The 23,166-nt window shown below is 64.4% G+C and overlaps 1 protein-coding gene across 2 annotated transcripts in view; it reads right to left on the bottom strand.

Moving 5' to 3' along the window:
• The window catches only part of DLG4 (discs large MAGUK scaffold protein 4), a 29,504-nt gene that overhangs the window by 1,139 nt on the left and 5,199 nt on the right, over positions 1 to 23,166 (bottom strand). Inside the window, exons 5-20 of one of the 2 annotated variants that reach the window (XM_090129313.1) lie at positions 23,015 to 23,139; positions 21,318 to 21,487; positions 19,703 to 19,839; positions 17,711 to 17,831; positions 16,415 to 16,574; positions 15,517 to 15,673; positions 12,883 to 12,985; positions 11,213 to 11,327; positions 9,320 to 9,496; positions 7,174 to 7,210; positions 6,662 to 6,689; positions 5,194 to 5,241; positions 4,996 to 5,097; positions 3,209 to 3,381; positions 1,885 to 1,994; positions 865 to 956 (exon numbers count right to left, since the gene is read on the bottom strand). In XM_090129313.1, coding sequence (XP_089985439.1) covers positions 865 to 956; positions 1,885 to 1,994; positions 3,209 to 3,381; positions 4,996 to 5,097; positions 5,194 to 5,241; positions 6,662 to 6,689; positions 7,174 to 7,210; positions 9,320 to 9,496; positions 11,213 to 11,327; positions 12,883 to 12,985; positions 15,517 to 15,673; positions 16,415 to 16,574; positions 17,711 to 17,831; positions 19,703 to 19,839; positions 21,318 to 21,487; positions 23,015 to 23,139 — 1,855 coding nt within the window. The remainder of the gene's footprint in view (positions 1 to 864; positions 957 to 1,884; positions 1,995 to 3,208; positions 3,382 to 4,995; positions 5,098 to 5,193; positions 5,242 to 6,661; positions 6,690 to 7,173; positions 7,211 to 9,319; positions 9,497 to 11,212; positions 11,328 to 12,882; positions 12,986 to 15,516; positions 15,674 to 16,414; positions 16,575 to 17,710; positions 17,832 to 19,702; positions 19,840 to 21,317; positions 21,488 to 23,014; positions 23,140 to 23,166) is intronic. The other variant, XM_090129312.1, reaches the window with a different exon arrangement.

Consider the following 23,166-nt stretch of genomic DNA (forward strand, 5'->3'; position numbering starts at 1 on the left):
CCTATGGGGCAGGGGGGTCCTATGGGGTGTGGGGGGTTTCAGTGACTTGCACAGGGATCCCTATGGGGCAGGGGGGCTCCGTAGGGGTCCCTATGGGGCAGGGGGGGGGTCTATAGGAGTCCCTATGGATTAGGGGGGGGGTCTGTGTGGGTCGGGGTCCTATGAGGTCCCATAAGGGTTCCTATGGGGCAGGGGGGTCCTATGGGGTGGAGGGGGTTCAGTGACTCCCATAGGGATCCCTATGGGGCAGAGGGGGTCTGTAGGGGTCCCTATGGGGCGGGGGGGGGTCTGTATGGGTCTGGGGCTCCATGAGGTCCCATAGGGTCCCTATGGGGTGGGGGGGGTCTGTAGGGGTCCCTATGGGGCAGGGGGGTCCTATGGGGTGGGGGGGGTTCAGTGACTCCCATAGGGATCCCTATGGGGCAGAGGGGGTCTGTAGGGGTCCCTATGGGGCGGGGGGGGGTCTGTATGGGTCTGGGGCTCCATGAGGTCCCATAGGGTCCCTATGGGGTGGGGGGGGTCTGTAGGGGTCCCTATGGGGCAGGGGGGTCCTATGGGGTGGGGGGGGTTCAGTGACTCCCATAGGGATCCCTATGGGGCAGAGGGGGTCTGTAGGGGTCCCTATGGGGCGGGGGGGGGTCTGTATGGGTCTGGGGCTCCATGAGGTCCCATAGGGTCCCTATGGGGTGGGGGGGGTCTGTAGGGGTCCCTATGGGGCAGGGGGGTCCTATGGGGTGGGGGGGGTTCAGTGACTCCCATAGGGATCCCTATGGGGCAGGGGGGGTCTGTAGGGGTCCCTATGGGGCAGGGGGGGGTCTGTATGGGTCCGGGGGCCCATGAGGCCCCATAGGGTCCCCCACCCACCCGAGAAGCACTCGGTGAACTCCTGCTCCAGTTTGGTGGCCCGTTCCAGAGCTTTCCGCGCCTGCTCCTCCGTCACGCGCTTACTGATCTCGCTGGGGGCGGGGCGTGGGGGCTTCAGGCCCCGCCCACCTGCCCGAAGCCCCGCCCACGACCCGCCAAACCCCGCCCACAAGCCACCAAACCCCGCCCACCCGTCGCACGCCACGCCCACGTGCTGCTAAGCCACGCCCACCAACCACAAAGCCACGCCCACCATCAACGTGTCCCCACTCACCAACAGGCCACGCCCACTTGCCCATAGGCCACGCCCCTGCGGCCAACACGCCCCGCCCAACACAGACCACGCCCACCAACGATAAGCCCCGCCCACCGTCGATTGAATCCCCCGCCCACCACCCCCCAGGCCCCGCCCCCTGCCCATACCCCGCCCACCGATCGTAAGCCCCACCCCCGAGTTTAAACCACGCCCACCGGCAGCCCTCGCCCAATCCGCGTGCCCGCAAGGCCCCGCCCCCTCGCACCCGCCATAGCTTTACATTGGGACACACAAAGGCCCGTTTCGCCACGCCCCCTTCTGGCCCCGCCCACCAGCACCAAGCCCCGCCCCCTCCACCCCCCACAGCCCAACCTTACAACCCCCACGTGAGCCCTTTAGCCCCGCCCCCTTTAGGCCACGCCCACCCCCAGGCCCCACCCCTTCCCACCCCCATCGCTTTACATCGGAACCCCCCAAAATCCATTTGGCCCCGCCCCCTTTCGGCCCCGCCCCCTCCACCCCCCACGGCCCGACATTACAACCCCCCCCATCACGTGAGCCCCCCTTTAGGCCCCGCCCCCTCTAGGCCCCGCCCCCTCCCACCCCCACAGCCTTACATTGCAACACCCAAAGAGCCATTTGCCCCCGCCCCCTTCTGGCCCCGCCCACCACCCGCAGGCCCCGCCCCCCTCCCATCTCCCCGTGAGCCGTCCGTCTTAAGCCCCGCCCCTTCCGGCCGCGCCCCCCGAAGCCCCGCCCCTCACAGGATGTTCTCCAGCGACTTGGGCCGGATGAAGATGGCGATGGGGTGCAGCTGGGCCGCCTGCAGCCGCCGCACCGCGTTGGCCGACACGTCCAGGATGCAGTGCTTCCCCTGCGCCCCACGGCCACCCGCGCTCAGCGCCGCCGGCCCCATACAGCCCCATATCCCCCATATCACCCCCCTTCCCCCAATAACCCCACAAATGCCCCCTTACACCCCCCATACCCAACCCATACCCCCCATATCCCCCCAAATCCCCCCCATACCCCCCAATAACCCGACAAATCCCCCCATAGCCCCCCATATTCCCCCCATACCCACCCCTTACCCCCCAATAACCCCCCCCATATCCCCCCCCATATTACCCCATTACCCCCCAATAACCCCACAAATCCCCCCTTACACCCCCCATACCCACCCCACACCCCCCATATTCCCCCTTACCCCCCCATATCACCCCCACACCCCCCAATAACCCCACAAATCCCCCCCATATCACCCCATTACCCCCCCATATCACCCCTTTACCCCCCAATAACCCCCCAAATCCCCCCTTACACCCCCCATACCCACCCCATACCCCCCATATCCCCCCTTACCCCCCCATATCACCCCCATACCCCCCAATAACCCGACAAATCCCCCCATAATGCCCCCTTTTCCCCCCATACCCACCCCACACCCCCCATAACCCCCCATATTACCACCATACCCCCAATAAACCTACAAATCCCCCCTTATCCCCCCCTTTACCCTCCCATATCCCCCCATACTCCCTCCATACCCCCCCATATCACCCTCTTACCCCCCAATAACCCTACAAATCCCCGCATAACCCCCCATACCCCCCCCATATTACCCCCTTATCCCCCAATAACCCTACAAATCCCCCTTACCCCCCCCATATCCCCCCCATATTACCCCTTTACCCCCCAATAACCCTACAAATCCCGCCTTACACCCCCCATACCCACCCCATACCCCCCACACCCCCCCATATTACCCCCTTACCCCCCAATAACCCCCCATTTCCCCCCAAATCCCCCCCGTATCCCCCCATACTCCCCCCTTATCCCCCCATATCACCCCCATACCCCCCAATAACCCCACAAATCCCCCCATAGCCCCTCATATTCCCCCCATACCCACCCCTTACCCCCCAATAACCCCCCACATGCCCCCAAATCCCCCCCATATCCCCCCATACTCCCCCCTTACCCCCCCATATCACCCCTTTACCCCCCCATAACCCCCCAAATCCCCCCCATATCACCCCCTTACCCCCCCATAACCCCCCCAATCCCCCCCTTTGCCCGGTGCCCCACCTGCTCCGCCACCTGCCGCACGGACTGCACGCTGGTGCCGTAGAGGTGCGAGTTGTACTGCCCGGCCTCGATGAACTTGTGGCTCTGGATGTCCTTCTCCATCCGCTCCCGGGACGCCACGAAGTGATAATCGCGACCGTCCACCTCGTAGTCGCGCTTCGGCCGCGTCGTGTCTGCGTGACGTCATCACACGGCGACGGCGTCACACCGCGTGGAGGCGGCGGCGGCGTCACGTGACGGCGCGAGTTGCCACGTGACGGCGCCCCCCCCCCCCACGTGGCAACAACACCGCGTGAGTCACCACGTGACTGCGGCGTCACGTGACGGCTTCGCAGCGTGAAATAGCGGCCACGTGACAGCGTCACCCAACGCCCCCCCCCCCCCCCCCCCCCCCAGACCCCAAAACCCCCCCAGGACCCCCATTGTTTACCCCCCCCACCCTCGGAGAAACCCCCCCCCCCCAAAATCCCCACTCCAGACCCCAATAACCCCCCCAAAGCCCCCCCAGGACCCCAGTGCCCCCCCATGACCCCCCAGACTCCCCCAGGACCCCCAACATTTGCCCCCCCCCCCCGAAAGCCCCCCCATAACCCCAATGACCCCCCCAGGACCCCCAATAACCCCCCCAAACCCCCCCCAGGAACCCCCAGTGCCCCCCCCCGAGACCCCAATGACCCCCCAGGCCCCCCAATATTTACCCCATACCCTCAGAGAATCCCCCCCCCTCCAAATCCCCCCTCCAGACCCCAATAACCCCCCTCAACCCCCCCCAGGACCCCCAATAACCCCCCACCCACCCCCCAGGCCCCCCACTGCCCCCCCCCAGACCCCAATGACCCCCCCAGGCCCCCCTTATTTGCCTCCCCCCCCCAAATCCCCCCATAACCTCAATCTCCTCCCAACAATCCCCCCCCCAAAACCCCCCCAGACCCCCCAATGCCCCCCCCCAGACCCCAATAACCCCCCCAGGACCCCCAATTATTTGCCCCCCTCCCCCCAAAATCCTCCCCATAACCCCAAACACCTCCCAATAACCCTCCCCCAACCCCCCCCCCAGACCCCCCAATGCCCCCCCAAACCCCAACGACCCCCCCAGGACCCCCAATAACCCCCCCACCCACCCCCCAGGCCCCCCAATGCCCCCCCCCAGACCCCAATGACCCCCCCAGGCCCCCCTTATTTGCCTCCCCCCCCCAAATCCCCCCATAACCCCAATAACCCCCCCAGGACCTCCAATAACCCCCCTCAAACCCCCCCAGGACCCCCTATAACCCCCCCAACCCCCCCCCCCAGGCCCCCCAATGCCCCCCCCCAGACCCCAATAACCCCCCCAGGACCCCCAATTATTTGCCCCCCTCCCCCCAAAATCCTCCCCATAACCCCAAACACCTCCCAAACCCCCCCCCCCAACCCCCCCCCAGACCCCCCAATGCCCCCCCCCAGACCCCAACGACCCCCCCAGGACCCCCAACATTTCTCCCCATCCCCCCCCCCCAAATCCTCCCCATAACCCCAATAACCCCCCCAGGACCCCCAATAACCCCCCCACCCACCCCCCAGGCCCCTCAATGCCCCCCCAGACCCCAATGCCCCCCCCCAGACCCCAATGACCCCCCCAGACCCCAACGACCCCCCCAGGACCCCCAACATTTCTCCCCATCCCCCCCCCCCCCAAATCCTCCCCAGGACCCCCAATAACCCCCCCAACCCCCCCCCCAGGCCCCCCACTGCCCCCCCCAGACCCCCCAGCCCCCCCCCGGCCCCCCCCCCCTTTGCCCCCCCCTCACGTGGCACGCAGGACCCGAATTTCTCGGGGAACTCGGACAGCAGGTCGTCGTTGACGCGGTCCTTCGTGGGGCCCAGGATGATGATGGGCCGGGCGTAGTGCACTGGGGGGGGGGTGTTAATTAATCAACCCGTTAATTAGCTCGTTAATTAGCCCGTTCATCAGCTCGCCAATTAATTGCTTCGTTAACGACCCCCACCTTCCATCTGCGTCACCGTCTCGTAGCTCAGCACCGCCTCCTCGCGCCCTATTATGGGGGGGGGGGGGAATTATTGGGGGGGGGGCCGGGATTGGGGTACGGCTGACCCCCCCCCAGACCCCAAAAAAACCCCAATAACCCCCCCGGACCCCCAGGACCCCCTATAAGCCCCCAGACCCCAATATTTTGCCCCCCCCCAGAAGCCAAGAACCCCCCCAGGACCCCCTATAAGCCCCCCCCCAAGGTCCTCCACGACCCCAATATTTTGGGGACCCCCCCCGACCCCAAAACCCCCCAGACTCCAATACTTTGCCCCCCCCCCCCAATGACCCCCCCAGGAACCCCCCCAGACCCCCATATCCCCCCCCAGGACCCCCTATAAGCCCCCCCCCCCCCCAATAACCTCCCCGGACCCCAGGAACCCCCCCAGGACCCCCTATAAACCACCCCCCCCCAGAACCCCAATATTTTGGGGACCCCCCCCGACCCCAAAACCCTGCAGACCCCAATATTTTGCCCCCCCCCACCCCAAGAACCCCCCCAAGACCCCCAATAAGCCCCCAAACCCCCCCCCAAAACCCCCCAGACTCCAATATTTTGCCCCCCCCCCCATAAACCCCCCCCAGGAACCCCCCCAGACCCCAATAATCCCCCCCCCAGGAACCCCTATAAGCCCCCCCCCCAAACCCCCCAGACTCCAATATTTTGCCCCCCCCCCATAAACCCCCCCCAGGAACCCCCCAGACCCCAATAATCCCCCCCCCAGGAACCCCTATAAGCCCCCCCCCCAAACCCCCCAGACCCCAATATTTTGCCCCCCCCCAATCTCCCCCCCAATAAGCCCCCCATTAACACCCCCCGCAGAACCCCCAACCCCCCCCCCCACCCTAATAAAGCCCCCAGACCCCAATAACCCCCCCCACCCTAATAACCCCCCCGGACCCCAGGAACCCCCCCAGGACCCCCTATAAACCACCCCCCCCCAGAACCCCAATATTTTGGGGACCCCCCCGACCCCAAAACCCTGCAGACCCCAATATTTTGCCCCCCCCCACCCCAAGAACCCCCCCAAGACCCCCAATAAGCCCCCAAACCCCCCCCCCCAAACCCCCCAGACCCCAATATTTTGCCCCCCCCCCAATAAGCCCCCCATTAACACCCCCCGCAGAACCCCCAACCCCCCCCCACCCTAATAAACCCCCCAGACCCCAAAACCCCCCCAGACCCCAATATTTTACCCCCCCCCCATAAACCCCCCCCCAGACCCCAGGAACCCCCCCAGGACCCCCTATAAGACCCCCCCCCCAAGGTCCCCCAGGACCCCAAACCCCCCCAGCCCCCAATATTTTGCCCCCCCCACCGACCCCAATATTTTGGGGACCCCCCCAGACCCCCAGCCCCCCCCAGACCCCCTATAAACCCCCCCAAACCCCCCCAGCCCCCAATATTTCGCCCCCCCCCAACTCACCTTGAGATCCCGACCCGGGGACCCGGTCCTGGGGGGGGGGGGGCAAAATATTGGGGTCATAATGGGGTTAATTAATTGGGGGGGGGTTAATTAGGGGGGGGGCACAGTGGGGTTTAAGTGGGGGGGGTTGCAATAGGGTTTAATTGGGGGGGGGGGTCAATTGGGGGGGTTTAATTGGGGGGTTTAATTGGGGGGGATCGCAATGGGGTTTAATTGGGGGGGGTTAATTGGGGGGGTTTAATTGGAGGGGGGGTTAATTGGGGGGGTTTAATTGAGGGGGGTCACAGTGGGGTTTAATGGGGGGGGTTAATTGGGAGGGGTGTTAATTGGGGGGGGTCGCAATGGGGTTTAATTGGGGGGGGGTTAATTGGGGCAGTTCAATGGCTTTAATTAACTGGGGAAGTTAATGGGGGGGTTAATTAATTAATGGGGGGGTTAATTAATTAATGGGGGGCTTAATTGGGGGTGTTAATTAGTTGGGGGGGGTTAATTAATTAATGGGGGGGTCTCACCTTGGCCTTTAGCCGCGTCCATTCACGCCGCTCCACCCTGCAGACACAGCGGCCCCAGTATGAACCAGTACAAACCAGTACGGACCAGTATGGACCAGTATGAACCAGTACAAACCAGTATGGACCAGTACAAACCAGTACGGACCAGTATGGACCAGTACAAACCAGTATGGACCAGTACGGACCAGTATGGACCAGTACAAACCAGTACGGACCAGTATGGACCAGTATGGACCAGTACAAACCAGTACAAACCAGTACGGACCAATTTGACCCAGTACGGACCAGTATGAGCCACTGCCCCCCCCACTATAAACCAGTATGGACCCGTATGGCCCAGTACGGACCAGTAAGAACCAGTACCCCCCCCAGCATAACCCAGTACGGACCAGTAAGAACCAGTACCCCCCCCAGCATAACCCAGTACGGACCAGTAAGAACCAGTACCCCCCCAGCATAACCCGGTACAGACCAGTACAACCCAGCGCCCTCCCAGTGCCTCCCAGTATGGCGCCATGTGGCCCCAGTCCCTCCCAGTGCCCCCAATCCCCTCCCAGTCCATCCCAGTCCATCCCAGTATCCCCCAGTCCCTTCCTGTGCCCCCATCCCCAATCCCAGTGCCCCCCAGTCTACCCCATCTCCCCTCCCAGTCCCTCCCAGTCCCTCCCAGTCCCTCCCAGTCCCCCCATCCCCTCTCCCAGTCCCTCCCAGTCCCTCCCAGTCCCTCCCAGTCCCCCCATCCCCTCTCCCAGTCCCTCCCAGTCCCCCCCAGTCCCTCCCAGTCCCCCCCAGTTCCTCCCAGTCCCCCCCACCTCCCCTCCCATTCCCTCCCAGTCCCCCCACCTCCCCTCCCAGTCCCTCCCAGTCCCTCCCAGTCCCCCCAGCCCCCCCAGCCCCTCACCGGCGCCGGCTGGGCACGAAGCCGAGCAGGGGGGGCTCCCAGTCCCTCCCAGTCCCTCCCAGTCCCCCCACCTCCCCTCCCAGTCCCTCCCAGTCCCTCCCAGTCCCTCCCAGTCCCTCCCAGTCCCTCCCAGTCCCCCCACCTCCCCTCCCAGTCCCTCCCAGTCCCTCCCAGTCCCTCCCAGTCCCTCCCAGTCCCCCCATATCCACTCCCAGTCCCTCCCAGTCCCTCCCAGTCCCCCCATATCCACTCCCAGTCCCTCCCAGTTCCCCTCACCGGCACCTGCTGGGCACGAAGCCGAGCAGGGGGGGCTCCCAGTCCCCCCCAGCCCCCCCCATCCCCCCTCCCAGTCCCTCCCAGTCCCCCCCAGTCCTCCCAGTCCCTCCCAGTCCCCCCACCTCCCCTCCCAGTCCCTCCCAGTCCCCCCATCTCCCCTCCCAGTCCCTCCCAGTCCCTCCCAGTCCCCCCACCCGCTCACCGGCGCCGGCTGGGCACGAAGCCGAGCAGGGGGGGCTCCCAGTCCCTCCCAGTCCCCCCCAGTCCCTCCCAGTCCCTCCCAGTCCTCCCAGTCCATCCCAGTTCCCCTCACCGGCGCCGGCTGGGCACGAAGCCGAGCAGGGGGGGCTCCCAGTCCCTCCCAGTCCCTCCCAGTCCCTCCCAGTCCCCCCACCTCCCCTCCCAGTCCCCCCCAGTCCCCCCATCTCCCCTCCCAGTCCCTCCCAGTCCCTCCCAGTCCCTCCCAGTCCCCCCACCTCCCCTCCCAGTCCCTCCCAGTCCCTCCCAGTCCCCCCACCTCCCCTCCCAGTCCCTCCCAGTCCCTCCCAGTCCCCCCACCTCCCCTCCCAGTCCCTCCCAGTCCCTCCCAGTCCCTCCCAGTCCCCCCAGTCCCCCCAGTCCCCCCACCCGCTCACCGGCGCCGGCTGGGCACGAAGCCGAGCAGGGGGGGCTCCCAGTCCCTCCCAGTCCCTCCCAGTCCCTCCCAGTCCCCCCATATCCACTCCCAGTCCCTCCCAGTTCCCCTCACCGGCACCTGCTGGGCACGAAGCCGAGCAGGGGGGGCTCCCAGTCCCCCCCAGCCCCCCCCATCCCCCCTCCCAGTCCCTCCCAGTCCCCCCCAGTCCTCCCAGTCCCTCCCAGTCCCCCCATCCCCCCTCCCAGTCCCTCCCAGTCCCCCCCAGTCCCTCCCATTCCCTCCCAGTCCCCCCATCTCCCCTCCCAGTCCCCCCAGCCCCCCCAGCCCCTCACCGGCGCCGGCTGGGCACGAAGCCGAGCAGGGGGGGCTGGCCGTGGGGCAGGACGCGCCTCGCGTGCCACCACTCGTCGTCGGAGGCGTCCAGGACGTGCAGGACGTCCCCGAAGCGGAACGGCAGCGCCTGGCTCAGGAACCCGCAGTCCTTCGCCTTGTCCGAGTCGAACAGCGCCCTGCCGGCACCCAGCGCACCCATGGCACCCATGGCACCCATGGCACCCATGGCAATGGCACCCATGGCTTTGGAATGGCACCCATGGCTTTGGAATGGCACCCAATGGCACCCAATGGCACCCAATGGTATTGCAATGGCACCCATGGCATTGTAATGGCACCCAATGGCACCCAATGGAAACTTAATGGCACCCAATGGCACCCATGGTATTGCAATGGCACCCAATGGTATTGGAATGGCACCCAATGGCACCCATGGCCTTGTCCAAGTCGAACAGCGCCCTGCCGGCACCCAGCGCACCCATGGCACCCATGGCACCCATGGCACCCATGGCACCCATGGCAATGGGACCTGGGGCACCCATGGCTTTGGAATGGCACCCAATGGCACCCAATGGCACCCAATGGTATTGCAATGGCACCCATGGCATTGGAATGGCAACCAATGGTATTGCAATGGCACCCAATGGCACCCATGGCATTGCAATGGCACCCATGGCACCCATCGCAATGGCACCCGGGGCACCCATGGCTTTGGAATGGCACCCATGGCTTTGGAATGGCAACCAATGGCACCCAATGGCACCCAATGGTATTGCAATGGCACCCAATGGTATTGCAATGGCACCCAATGGCACCCAATGGCACCCACGGTATTGGAATGGCACCCAATGGCACCCAATGGTATTGGAATGGCAACCAATGGCACCCAATGGTATTAGAATGGCACCCAATGGAAACTCAATGGCACCCATGGCCTTGTCCGAGTCGAACAGCGCCCTGCCGGCACCCAGCGCACCCATGGCACCCATGGCACCCATGGCACCCATTGCAATGGCACCCGGGGCACCCATGGCTTTGGAATGGCACCCATGGTATTGGAATGGCACCCAATGCTATTGGAATGGCAACCAATGGCACCCATGGCATTGCAATGGCACCCAATGGCACCCAATGGTATTGGAATGGCACCCATGGCACCCAATGGCACCCAATGGCACCCAATGCTATTGGAATGGCAACCAATGGCACCCAATGGTATTGCAATGGCACCCAATGGTATTGCAATGGCACCCAATGGCACCCATGGCACCCAATGGCACCCAATGGTATTGCAATGGCACCCAATGGCACCCAATGGTATTGCAATGGCACCCAATGGCACCCAATGGTATTGGAATGGCACCCAAAGGCACCCAATGGAAACTTAATGGCATTGTAATGGCACCCAATGGCACCCAATGGCACCCAATGGCACCCATGGAAACTGAATGGCACCCATACCCCCCCAATCCCCCGATCCCCCCCTCCCCCATAGCAGCCCCTCTTGGGGTCGCTGCCCCCTATTACCCCAATCCCCTTAATGACCCCATAATGACCCCATATGACCCCATAACGACTCCATACGACCCCATAGAATCCCCCATAACCCACCTGACGTAGAAGCCCCTTTTGGGGTCGCTGCCCCAATCCCCATTAATGACCCCATAACGACCCCATACGACCCCATATGACCCCATACGACCCCATATGACCCCATAATGACCCCATACGACCCCATATGACCCCATACGACCCCATAGAATCCCCCAGAACCCACCTGACGTAGAAGCCCCTTTTGGGGTCGCTGCCCCAATCCCCATTAATGACCCGATAATGACCCCATAACGACCCCATATGGCCCCATACGACCCCATAAGGACCCCATAACCCACCTGACGTAGAAGCCCCTTTTGGGGTCGCTGCGCAGGGAGGCGCTGCCCGACCCCAGGCTGCTGCCCAGCAGCTGCTCCCGCAGGTCGTGGATCTTCGCCTCGAAGCGGCCGTACTCTGCGGGTCAGGGGTCAGGGGTCAGGGGTCAGCGGGGGTCACGGGGCCAGGGGGTCGACTGGGGTCATGGGGGCAATGGGGGTTATGGGGTAATAGGGGGCGATAGGAGTTATGGGGTCAATTGGGGCAGAGGGGGCCATGGGGTCAACAGGGGGCGATAGGGGTCATGGGGTCAACTGGGGTCATGGGGTCAATTGGGGTTATGGGGTCATTAGGGGTCATGGGGTCAATTGGGGTTATGGGGCAGTAGGGGTCAATTGGGGGCAATAGGGGTCATGGGGTCAATAGGGGGCGATAGGGGTCATGGGGTCAACTGGGGTCATGGGGTCAATTGGGACAGGGGGGTCATGGGATCAATTGGGGTCAATTGGGGTCAATAGGGGTCATGGGGTCAACTGGAGTCATGGGGGCAATAGGGGTCAATAGGGTCAATAGGGGTCAATAGGGGTCATGGGGTCAATTGGGGTCAATAGGAGTTATGGGTGCAATAGGGGTTATGGGGTCAACTGGGGTTATGGGGGCAATTGGGGTCATGGGGTCAATTAGGGATTATGGGGTCAATAGGGGTTATGGGGCAATAGGGGTCAACTGGGGTCAATAGGGGTCAATAGGAGTTATGGGGTCAATTGGGGCAGGGGGGTCATGGGGTCAACTGGGGTCATGGGGGCAATAGGGGTCATGGGGTCAATTGGGGGCAATAGGGGTCATGGGGTCAGGGGTCAATAGGGGCTGTGGTTATGGGGTCAGGGGTCATGGGGTCAGAGGTTATGGGGTCAATAGGGTCAGGGGTCAATAGGGTCAATGGGGTGTGGGGTCAGTGGGGCACCGTGGCAGCGGGGCAGAGCCTATGGGGCAGATCTATGGGGCAGATCTATGGGGCAGATGTATGGGGCAGATCTATGGGGCACAGGATCTATGGGGCAGGATCTATGGGGCAGATCTATGGGGCAGGATCTATGGGGCAGATCTATGGGGCAGATGTATGGGGCACGGGATCTATGGGGCAGATCTATGGGGCGGGCTGTTATGGGGTGGGCTCTATAGGGTGGTGTTTATGGGCTGGGCAGTTATGGGGTGGTGCTTATGGGGCGGTGTTTGTGGGGTGGGCTTATAGGGTGATTTTTATGGGGTGTCCGTTATGGGGCAGTGTTTGTGGGGTGGGCAGTTATGGGGCGGTGTTTATGGGATGTCTGTTGTGGGGCGTGTTTATGGGTGCTGTTTATGGGGCGCTGTTTATGGGATGTCCATTATGGGATGTCCGTTATGGGGCGCTGTTTATGGGATGCTGTTTATGGGATGTCCCTTATGGGATGTCCCTTATGGGATGCTGTTTATGGGATGCTGTTTATGGGGTGCTGTTTATGAGGTGCTGTTTATGGGATGCTGTTTATGGGATGTCCCTTATGGGGTGCTGTCTATGGGATGCTGTTTATGGGGCGCTGTTTATGGGATGCTGTTCACGGGGCGCTGCTTATGGGGTGCTGTTTATGGGATGCTGTTTATGGGGTGCTGTCTATGGGGTGCTGTTCACGGGGCGCTGCTTATGGGCACCGACCCTCGGGTTTGTACTGCGCGATGATGGTGACGCTCTGCCCCGCGTTTTTTAGGGCCACGGCCGCCTGCTCGTGGGTGGCGCTGCGCAGGTCGACCCCGTTCACCTGTAGGGGAAACGGGCGCTTATGGGGCGGGGGAACGGCAAGGGGTCAGCGGGGGGGAACGGGGTGGCCTTAATGGGGTGGGGAGGGGATTTAATGGGGTGGGGGGCACGGCTATGGGGTCGTTGGGGGCATAATGGGGTGGGGATGGCAATGGGGTGGGGATATGGGGGTGGAATTAATGGGGTGGGGGGCACAGCTATGGGGTTGGAATGGGGGCATAATGGGGTGGGGATGGCAATGGGGTGGCCTTGATGGGGGTGGAATTAATGGGGTGGGTGGGGACTCAATGGGGTGGGGGGGATTTAATGGGGTGGGGGCACGGCTATGGGGTCGTTGGGGGGCATAATGGGGTGGGGATGGCAGTGGGGTGGGGATATGGGGTGGGGGTGGAATTAATGGGGTGGGGGCACGGCTATGGGGTCGGCGGGGTGGGGGTGGCAATGGGGTGGCCTTGATGGGGTGGGGGTGGAGTTATTGGGTGGGGGGGATTTAATGGGGTGGGGGCACGGCTATGGGGTCGTTGGGGGGCATAATGGGGTGGGGATGGCAATGGGGTGGCGATATGGGGGTGGAATTGATGGGGTGGGAGGGGACTCAATGGGGTGGGGGTGGAGTTAATGGGGTGGGGGGCACGGCTGTGGGGTCGTTGCAATGGGGACAATGGGGTGGGGATGGCAATGGGGTGGCCTTAATGGGGTCGGGGGGTGATGGGGGTCCTTATGGGGTGGGGGCAGTGGGGGGGTCACAATGGGGTGGGGGGCACGGCTATGGGGTCAGCGGGATGGGGATGGCAATGGGGACACATCACTATGGGGCAGCTGTGGGGCAGCAGTGGGGCAGCTATGGGGCAGCAATGGGGCAGCTGTGGGGAAGCTACAGGGCAGCAATGGGGCAGCTGTGGGGCAGCTATGGGGCAGCTGTGGGGCAGCTGTGGGGAAGCTACAGGGCAGCAATGGGGCAGCAATGGGGCAGCAATGGGGCAGCAATGGGGCAGCTATGGGGCAGCAGTGGGACAGCCATGCAATGGGGCAGCAATGGGGCAGCTATGGGGCAGCTATGGGGCAGCCATGCAATGGGGCAGCAATAGGGCAGCTATGGGGCAGCCATGCTATGGGGCAGCTATGGGGCAGCTATGGGGCAGCTATGGGGCAGCGATGTGCAGACGTCACCGTGGAGAGGAGGAGGAGGAGGAGATGAAGATGGCGCCAGGACAGCAATGGGGGCACAGTGGGGGGAGCTACGGGGACAGCGGGGAGCGGCGCTATGGGGCAGCACGGCCCCACATCCCGCCCTACAGCACCAGAACCCCACAACCGCCCCCCCGCCCCATGTCCCACCCCCACACCCCACCCCATAACCCGCCCCATCGCCCCATCCCACCCCACACCCAACATCCCCACCCCATAACCCCCCCCCCCACATCCCAAATCCCACCCCATACCGATGGGATCCGGTCCCCCACCCCATAACCCCCCCATATCAATAGGATCTGGTCCCCTTTCCCCCCCATATCCCATATCCCACCCCATAACCCCATTCCAACAGGACCTCGTCCCCATACCCACCCCATAACCCCACACCCCACATCCCACCCCACATCCCACCCCATAACCCCACACCCCATAACCCCACACCCCACAACCCACCCCATAGCCCCACACCCCACATCCCACCCCATGACCCCACACCCCATAGCCCCACACCCCACATCCCACCCCATAGCCCCACACCCCACAACCCCACACCCCATATTCCATAACCCCACACCCACCCCACACCCCATATCCCATAACGCCCCACCCCACACCGACAAGATCTGGTCCCCCGTCCTATATCCCACCCCATACCCACCCCATAACCCCCCATCCCCCATCCCACACCCCATAACCCCATACCGACAAGATCTTGTCCCCATAACCCCATAACCCCATACGCCACCCCATATCCCCCACCCCATACCGAAGGATCTGGTCCCCCCTCCCATATCCCACCCCATATCCCAGCTGATAACCCCATAACCCCACATCCCATATCCCACATCCCATAACCCCGCAACCCCATACCAACAGGATCTGACACCACATCCCATATCCTATGCTCCACATCCCATATCCCAAACCCCACAACCCCACACCCCATAACCCCACACCCCATACCCCCACACCCCACACCCCATACACCCCATATCCCATAACCCCATAACCCCATAACCCCACACCCCATAACCCCGTACCGACAGGATCTGGTCGCCCTTGCGCAGCTCCCCGCTCAGATCTGACCCCATATCCCATACCCACACCCCATATCCCATATATCCCATACACCCCATAACCCCATACCGACAGGATCTGGTCCCCCTTGCGCAGCTCCCCGCTCAGATCTGACCCCATACCCCACACCCCATATCCCATACACCCCATAACCCCGTACCGACAGGATCTGGTCGCCCTTGCGCAGCTCCCCGCTCAGATCTGACCCCATATCCCATAACCCCATACACCCCATATCCCATATATCCCATAACCCCGTACCGACAGGATCTGGTCGCCCTTGCGCAGCTCCCCGCTCAGATCCGCCGGGCCGCCCGCCAGGATGAAGGAGATAAAAATCCCCTCCCCGTCCTCCCCCCCCACGATGTTGAATCCCAGCCCCGTGGAGCCGCGGTGGATCACGATGCGCCGGGGGTCCCTGGGGGCACAGACCCCATACAGACCCCACACGGACCCCATAAACCCCACGGACCCTATGGAGACACTACTGGGCCCCACAAACCCCACAGGGACCCCCTGGGACCCATAGAGAGCCATTGGGACCCCATAGGGACCTATAGGGAGCCGCGGTGGATCACGATGCGCCGGGGGTCCCTGGGGGCACAGACCCCATACAGACCCCATAGGGACCCCATATGGACCCCATATGGACACATAGACACCCATAGGGACCCCATAGAAACCCCATAGGGACCCCATACAGATCCCATAGAGACCCATACAGAGCCATTGGGACCCCATAGGACCCCATAAGGCCCCACAGGACCCCACAGGGCCCCAAAGGACCCCATAAGACCCCATAAGGCCCCACAGGACCCCAAAGGACCCCATAGGACCCCATAAGGCGCCATAGGACCCCACAGGGCCCCAAAGGACCCCATAAGACCCCATAAGGCCCCACAGGACCCCATAGGACCCCACGGGGTCCCCAGCCCCCCGTAGGACCCCAAAGGACCCCATAGGACCCCATAAGGCCCCATAGGACCCCATAGGACCCCACAGGACCCCCAGCCCCCTGTAGGACCCCAAAGGACCCCATAGGACCCCATAAGGCCCCATAGGACCCCACAGGGCCCCAAAGGACCCCAAAGGACCCCATAGGACCCCACAGGGCCCCACAGGACCCCCAGCCCCCCGTAGGATCCCTGTAGGGCCGCACCTGGGGACGTCGTCGTCGGGCAGCAGATCTTTGGGGCCGGGCGAGTAGCGGTGCGGGGACGTGGGGGTCATGGCGGGGGGGAAGTCCGGCCCCAAATAACTCTGTGGGGTCAGCTCTGCGTCCAGGGCGCCGGGGTACGCTGCGGGGACAGGGTCAGGGGCTGCGGGGTTGTGGGGTTGTGGGGTTGTGGGGTTGTGGGGCTGTGGGGCTGTGGGGTTGTGGGGTTGTGGGGTTGTGGGGTTGTGGGGCTGTGGGGTTGTGGGGCTGTGGGGCTGTGGGGCTGTGGGGCTGTGGGGTTGTGGGGCTGTGGGGCTGTGGGGTTGTGGGGTTGTGGGGTTGTGGGGCTGTGGGGTTGTGAGGCTGTGGGGTTGTGGGGTTGTGGGGTTGTGGGGCTGTGGGGCTGTGGGGTTGTGGGCCCTATGGGGCCTTATGAGGTGCTATTGGGGCTATTGGGGTGTGGGGGAATGGGGGCTATGGGGGCAATGGGGGGTTATGGGGGAATGGGGGAATGGGGTTATGGGGGAATGGGGGCTATGGGGGGCTATGGGGGGCTATGGGGGAATAGGGGTCTATGGGGTTATGGGGTTAGGAGGGTTAGAGGGGATTATGGGGGCTATGGGGGGCTATGGGGGCAATGTGGGACTATGGGGTTATAGGGGAGTGGGGTCCTATGGGGGGCTGGGAGCCCTATGGGGCCTTATGGGGTCTTATGGGGGCTATGGGGGGAGTTATGGGGGCTACGGGGTTCTGAGGGTAACGGGGGAGTGGGGGGCTTCGGGGGGGCTGTGGGGTTATGGGAGTTTATGGGGCAATGGGGGCTATGGGGGGCAATAAGGGGGGCTGGGCTGGGAGGACTGGGGGGGGCAGTTGGAGGACCGGGGCGCTGTTGGAAGACTGGGGGGGGGCAACTGGAGGACTGGGGGGGCGGTTGGAGGACTGGGGGGGGGCAGCTGGAGGACTGGGGCGCTGTGGGAGGACCGGGGGGGCAGTTGGAGGACCGGAGGACGGGGGCGCTGTGGGAGGAATGGGGGCGGTCGGAGGAGCGCCGCACGGGGGCGCTGTGGGAGGAATGGGGGCGGTTGGAGGAGCGCCGCACGGGGGCGCTGTTGGGAGGAATGGGGGCGGTTGGAGGAGCGCCGCACGGGGGCGCTGTGGGAGGAATGGGGGCGGTTGGAGGAGCGCCGCACGGGGGCGCTGTGGGAGGAATGGGGCGGTTGGAGGAGCGCCGCACGGGGGCGCTGTGGGAGGAATGGGGGCGGTTGGAGGAGCGCCGCACGGGGGCGCTGTGGCGCACACCGGTGATGTCGGGCAGCGCGGCGCCGTGCTTGGCCACGCGCAGATACACCACGTCGTAGCAGTTCTTCAGCGCCGCCACCGCGTCCTCGTGCATCACGTCCTCCAGGCTCACGTTGTTCACCTGCCGGCGGCCGGGACCACGTGACCCCACTGACCCCAGTGACCCCAAGGGCCCCAGTGACCCCAGTGACCCCAGTGACCCCAAGGGCCCCAATGGCCCCAGTGACCCCAATGACCCCAATGATCCCAATGACCCCAATGATCCCAATGACCCCAAGGACCCCAATGATCCCTAAGGACCCCAATGGCCCCAGAGACCCCAGTGACCCCACTGATCCCAATGACCCCAAGGACCCCAATGATCCCAGTGACCCCAATGGCCCCAGAGACCCCAGTGACCCCACTGATCCCAATGACCCCAATGGTCCCAGTGACTCCAATGACCCCAATGATCCCAATGTCCCCAAGGACCCCAACCCCAATGGCCCCAATGGCCCCAATAACCCCACTGACCCCAGTGACCCCAATAACCCCAGTGACCCCAATGGTCCCAGTGACCCCAGTGACCCCCCTGATGCCAATGATCCCAATAATCCCAATGATCTCAACAACCCCAGTGACCCCAACCCCACTGACCCCCCTGATCCCAACGACCCCAATGGTCCCAATGACCCCAAGGACCCCAACCGCCCCAATAACCCCAATAACCCCAATAACCCCAGTGACCCCAGTGACCCCAATGACCCCAATGACTCCAATGACCTCAACCCCACTGACCCCAGTGACCCCAAAAACCCCACTAACACCAGTGACCCCAAACCCAATGACCTCAGTGACCCCAATCCGTGACCCCACTGACCCCAACAACCCCAACCCCAGTGACCCCAATGACCCCATCGCCCCCCATCGCCCCCATTGCCCCCCCAGCCCCCATCAGCCCCCAGCCCCCCCCCCATTCTCACAGCCAGGATTTTGTCCCCAATCTGCAGCCCCCCCCCCAGGCCCCCATCGCCCCCCACCCCCCCAGCCCCCCCCCCATTCCCCCATTGCCCTCCATTGCCCCCCCACCCCCCATTCTCACCACCAGGCTCCTGTCCTCGACCTGCAACCCCCCCCAGCCCCCCATCACCCCCTAACCCCCCCAGACCCCCATCGCCCCCCACCCCCCCATCCCCCCCCATCCTCACCGCCAGGCTCTCGTCCCCAACCTGCAGCCCCCCCCCACCCCACATCCCCCCATCACCCCCCACCACCCCAGCTCCCCATCTCCCCCCACCCCCCCCAGCCCCCAGCCCCCCATCGCCCCCCAGCCCCCCCATCCCCCACTCTCACCACCAGGCTCCTGTCCTCGATCTGCAGCCCCCCCCCAGCCCCCCATCACCCCCCCCCCCATTCTCACCACCAGGATCTTGTCCCTGACCTGCAGCCCCCCCCACCCCCCCATCACCCCCCACCCCCCCAGCCCCTCCCCAGCCCCCCATTGCCCCCCCACCCCCCCCAGCCCCCCCCATTCTCACCACCAGGCTCTTGTCCCCAACCTGCAGCCCCCCCCACCCCCCCATCACCCCCCACCCCCCCAGCCCCCCCCATTCTCACCACCAGGCTCTTGTCCCCAACCTGCAGCCCCCCCCACCCCCCCATCACCCCCTAACTCCCCCAGCCCCCCATTGCCCCCCCCCCCCCCACCACCAGGATCTTGACCCCAATCTACAGCCCCCCCCCCATCACCCCCCACCCCCCCAGCCCCCCCCATTCTCACCGCCAGGCTCTTGTCCCCAACCTGCAGCCCCCCCAGCCCCCCATTGCCCCCCCCCTCACCGCCAGGATCTTGTCCCCAATCTGCAGCCCCCCCCCAGCCCCCCACCCCCATTACCCCCCCTGCCCCCCCTCACCTCCCCATCCTCACCGCCAGGATCTCATCCCCAACCTGCAGCCCCCCCCCAGCCCCCCATCACCCCCCACCCCCCCAGCCCCCCATTGCCCCCCCCTCACCGCCAGGATCTTGTCCCCGATCTGCAGCCGGCCGTCTTTGTGCGCCGCCCCCCCCTCGATGACTTTGGTGACGTAGATGCTGTTGTCCCCAGGGATGTGCTGGTTGCCCACCCCCCCCGCGATGCTGAACCCCAAACCTGGGGGGCGCAAATTGGGGGGGGGGGGGGTCAGGGGGGGGCCCCGAAAGGGGAACCGGGGAGATCCGACCCCACAGAGCCCCGCGTTTGGGATCTGAAGGGCTTTGGGGTCCCCATGTTTGGGGGGGGGGGGGGCATAGGGAGCCCCGTCTGTGTTTGGGGACCCCCCCCATTTGGGGGCTCTGCTCCGTTGGGGTCCCTTTTATTTGGGGTGGGGGTCCATAGGGGTCCCCACATTTGGGGCCCCCCCCATTTGGGGGCTCTGCTCCGTTGGGGGCGCCGTTATTTGGGGTGGGGGTCCGTAGGATTAGGGTTAGGGGTCCCTGCATTTGGGGTCTCTGGTCCATTGGGATGCCCTTTATTTGGGGTGGGGGTCTGTAGGATTAGGGTTAGGGGTCCCCGCATTTGGGATCTGTGGTCCACTGGGGTCCCCCGATTTGGGGTCCCCCCATTTGGGGTGGGGGTCTATATGGATCCCCGTCTATGTTTGGGGGCCCCCCCATTTGGGGTGCCCACATTTGGGGTCTCTGCTCCATTGGGGTCCCCTTTATTTGGGGTGGTGGTCCCTATGGGGTCCCCACATTTGGGGTGTCCACATTTGGGGTCTCTGGTCCACTGGAGTCCCCTGATTTGGGGTCCCTCTGGGGTCCCTATTGGAGTTCCTTATAGGGTCCCTATTGGGGTCTCTGTTGGGGTTTCTCTCGGGGTCCCCCTGGGGGTCCCTATGGAGTCACTACTGGGGTTTCTATTGGGGTCCCTATTGGGGTTCCTTATGGGGTCCCTATTAGGGTCTCTGTTGGGGTTTCTATGGGGTCCCTATCGGGGGTCCCTATGGGGTCCCTATTGGGGTTCCTTATGGGATCCCTATTGGGGTTCCTTATGGGGTCCCTATTAGGGTCTCTGTTGGGGTCCCTATTGGGGTCTCTGTCAGGGGTCTCTGTGGGGTCCCTACTGGGGTTTCTAGTGGGGTCCCTATTGGGGTTCCTATTGGGGTCCCTATTGGGGTTGCTGTTGGGGTTTCTATTGGGGTCCCTACTGGGGGTTCCTATGGGGTCCCTATTAGGGTCTCTGTTGGGGTCCCTATCAGGGGTCCCTATGGGGTCCCTATTGGGGTTTCTATTGGGGTCCCTATTGGGGTCCCCCTGGGGGTCCCTATGGGGTCCCTATTGGGGTTTCTATTGGGGTCCCTATTGGGGTCCCCCTGGGGGTCCCTATTGGGGTCTCTGTTGGGGTTTCTATTGGGGTCCCTATCAGGGGTCCCTATGGGGTCCCTATGGGGTTTCTATTGGGGTCCCTATTGGGGTCCTCCTGGGGGTTCCTATTGGGGTCTCTGTTGGGGTTTCTATTGGGGTCCCTATTGGGGTCCCTATTGGGGCTCCTTATGGGGTCCCTATTGGGGTCTCTGTCAGGGGTCCCTATGGGGTTTCTATTGGTGTTTCTCTCGGGGTCCCCCTGGGGGTCCCTGCGGTGCCCCTCACCTTTGGGCCCCTTGATGAGCTTCACCTCCACCACCTTCTCGGCGCCCGCTTTCCGCCGCATGACGTAGAGCCGCACCACGGCGCCCGCCTCCTTCAGCGCCTCCACGGCCGCGCTGTGCGTCACCTCCCGCACGTCCGCCTCGTTCACAAACAGGATGCTGTCGTTCACCCTGAGGAGGGGGCGGTCGGGGGTCTTTGGGGGCCCCGGGGGGGGGCCGGGGGGGGGATGTGGGGGGAGCTCGGGGGAGCTGGAGGGTCCTAGAGGGGAGTTTGGGGGTCCTGGGGGGTCCTAGAGGGGAGTTTGGGGGTCCTGGGGGGTCCTAGAGGGAAGTTTAGGGGTCCTTGGGGGTCCTGGGGGGGAGTTTGGGGGAGCTGGAGGGTCCTAGAGGGGAGTTTGGGGGTGCTGGGGGGGGAGTTTGGGGGGTTGGAGGGTCCTGGGGGGGTCCTGGGGGGCTTTTGGGGGTCGTAAGGGGGGATATGGGGGGAGTTTGGGGGAGCTGGAGGGTCCTAGAGGGGAGTTTGGGGGTCCTGGGGGGGAGTTTGGGGGTCCTGGGGGGTCCTAGAGGGGAGTTTGGGGGTCCTGGGGGGGAGTTTGGGGGGTTGGAGGGTCCTAGAGGGGAGTTTGGGGGTCCTGGGGGGGAGTTTGGGGGGCTGGAGGGTCCTAGAGGGTAGTTTGGGGGTCCTGGAGGGTCCTGGGGGGGAGTTTGGGGGGCTGGAGGGTCCTAGAGGGTAGTTTGGGGGTCCTGGAGGGTCCTGGGGGGGAGTTTGGGGGAGCTGGAGGGTCCTAGAGGGGAGTTTGGGGGTGCTGGGGGGGGAGTTTGGGGGGTTGGAGGGCACTGGGGGGGTCCTGGGGGGCTTTTGGGGGTCATAAGGGGGGATATGGGGGGAGTTTGGGGGAGCTGGAGGGTCCTAGAGGGGAGTTTGGGGGTCCTGGGGGGGAGTTTGGGGGGCTGGAGGGTCCTAGAGGGGATTTTGGGGGTGCTGGGGGGGAGTCTGGGAGGCTGGAGGGTCCTGGGGGGTCCTGGGGGCCTTTTGGGGGTCGTAAGGGGGGATATGGGGGGAGTCTGGGGGAGCTGGAGGATCCTAGAGGGGAGTTTGGGGATCCTGGTGGGGAATTTGGGGGGCTGGAAGGTCCTGGGGAGGTCCTGGGGGGCCTCTGGGGGTCCTAGGGGGGATATGGGGGGAGTTTGGGGGGTCCTGGGTGGGAGTTGGGGGGGAGTTTGGGGGGCCGGAGGGTCCTAGAGGGGAGTTTGGGGGTCCTGGGGGGAGTCTGGGGGGCTGGAGGGCTCTGGGGGGGTCCTGGGGGGCTTCTGAGGGTCCTAGGGGGATATGGGGGGAGTCTGGGGGGTCCTGAGGGGAGTTGGGGGGGAGTCTGGGGGGCTGGAGGGTCCCAGGCGGGTTCTGGGGGGTCCTGGGGGGCTTTTGGGTCCCCTAAAGGGGGTCCCACCTGAGGAGGTGGGGGTCTTTCAGGGAGGATCTGGGGGTCCCACCTGGGGGTTGTCCATGAGGGGGGGTGGGGGTCTTTCAGGTGGGCTCTGGGGGGGGGGGTCCATGGGAGGTTTTGGGGGGTCTCTGAGGGGGTTTCTGGGGGTCCCACTTGGGGGGGGGGGGTCCAGAGGGGGGTGGGGGGCTTTGAGGGGGTTTCTGGGGGTCCCACTTGGGGGGGGGGGTTTCGGGGGGGGTGGTGGGGGTCCCACCTGAGGCGCCCGTCCTGCGCCGCCGCTCCGCCGGGGATGATTTTGGTGATGAAGATGGAGGGGTCGTCCCCCACGTGGGGGTTGTCGGTGCCCCCCGCGATGCTGAACCCCAACCCCGAGTTCCCCTGGAGGGGGGGGGGGCAGCAGGGGGA

The sequence above is a fragment of the Phasianus colchicus genome, chromosome 36 (genome assembly GCF_987193195.1).
Source record: "Phasianus colchicus chromosome 36, bPhaCol1.hap1.1, whole genome shotgun sequence".
Taxonomy (NCBI): Eukaryota; Metazoa; Chordata; class Aves; order Galliformes; family Phasianidae; genus Phasianus; species Phasianus colchicus.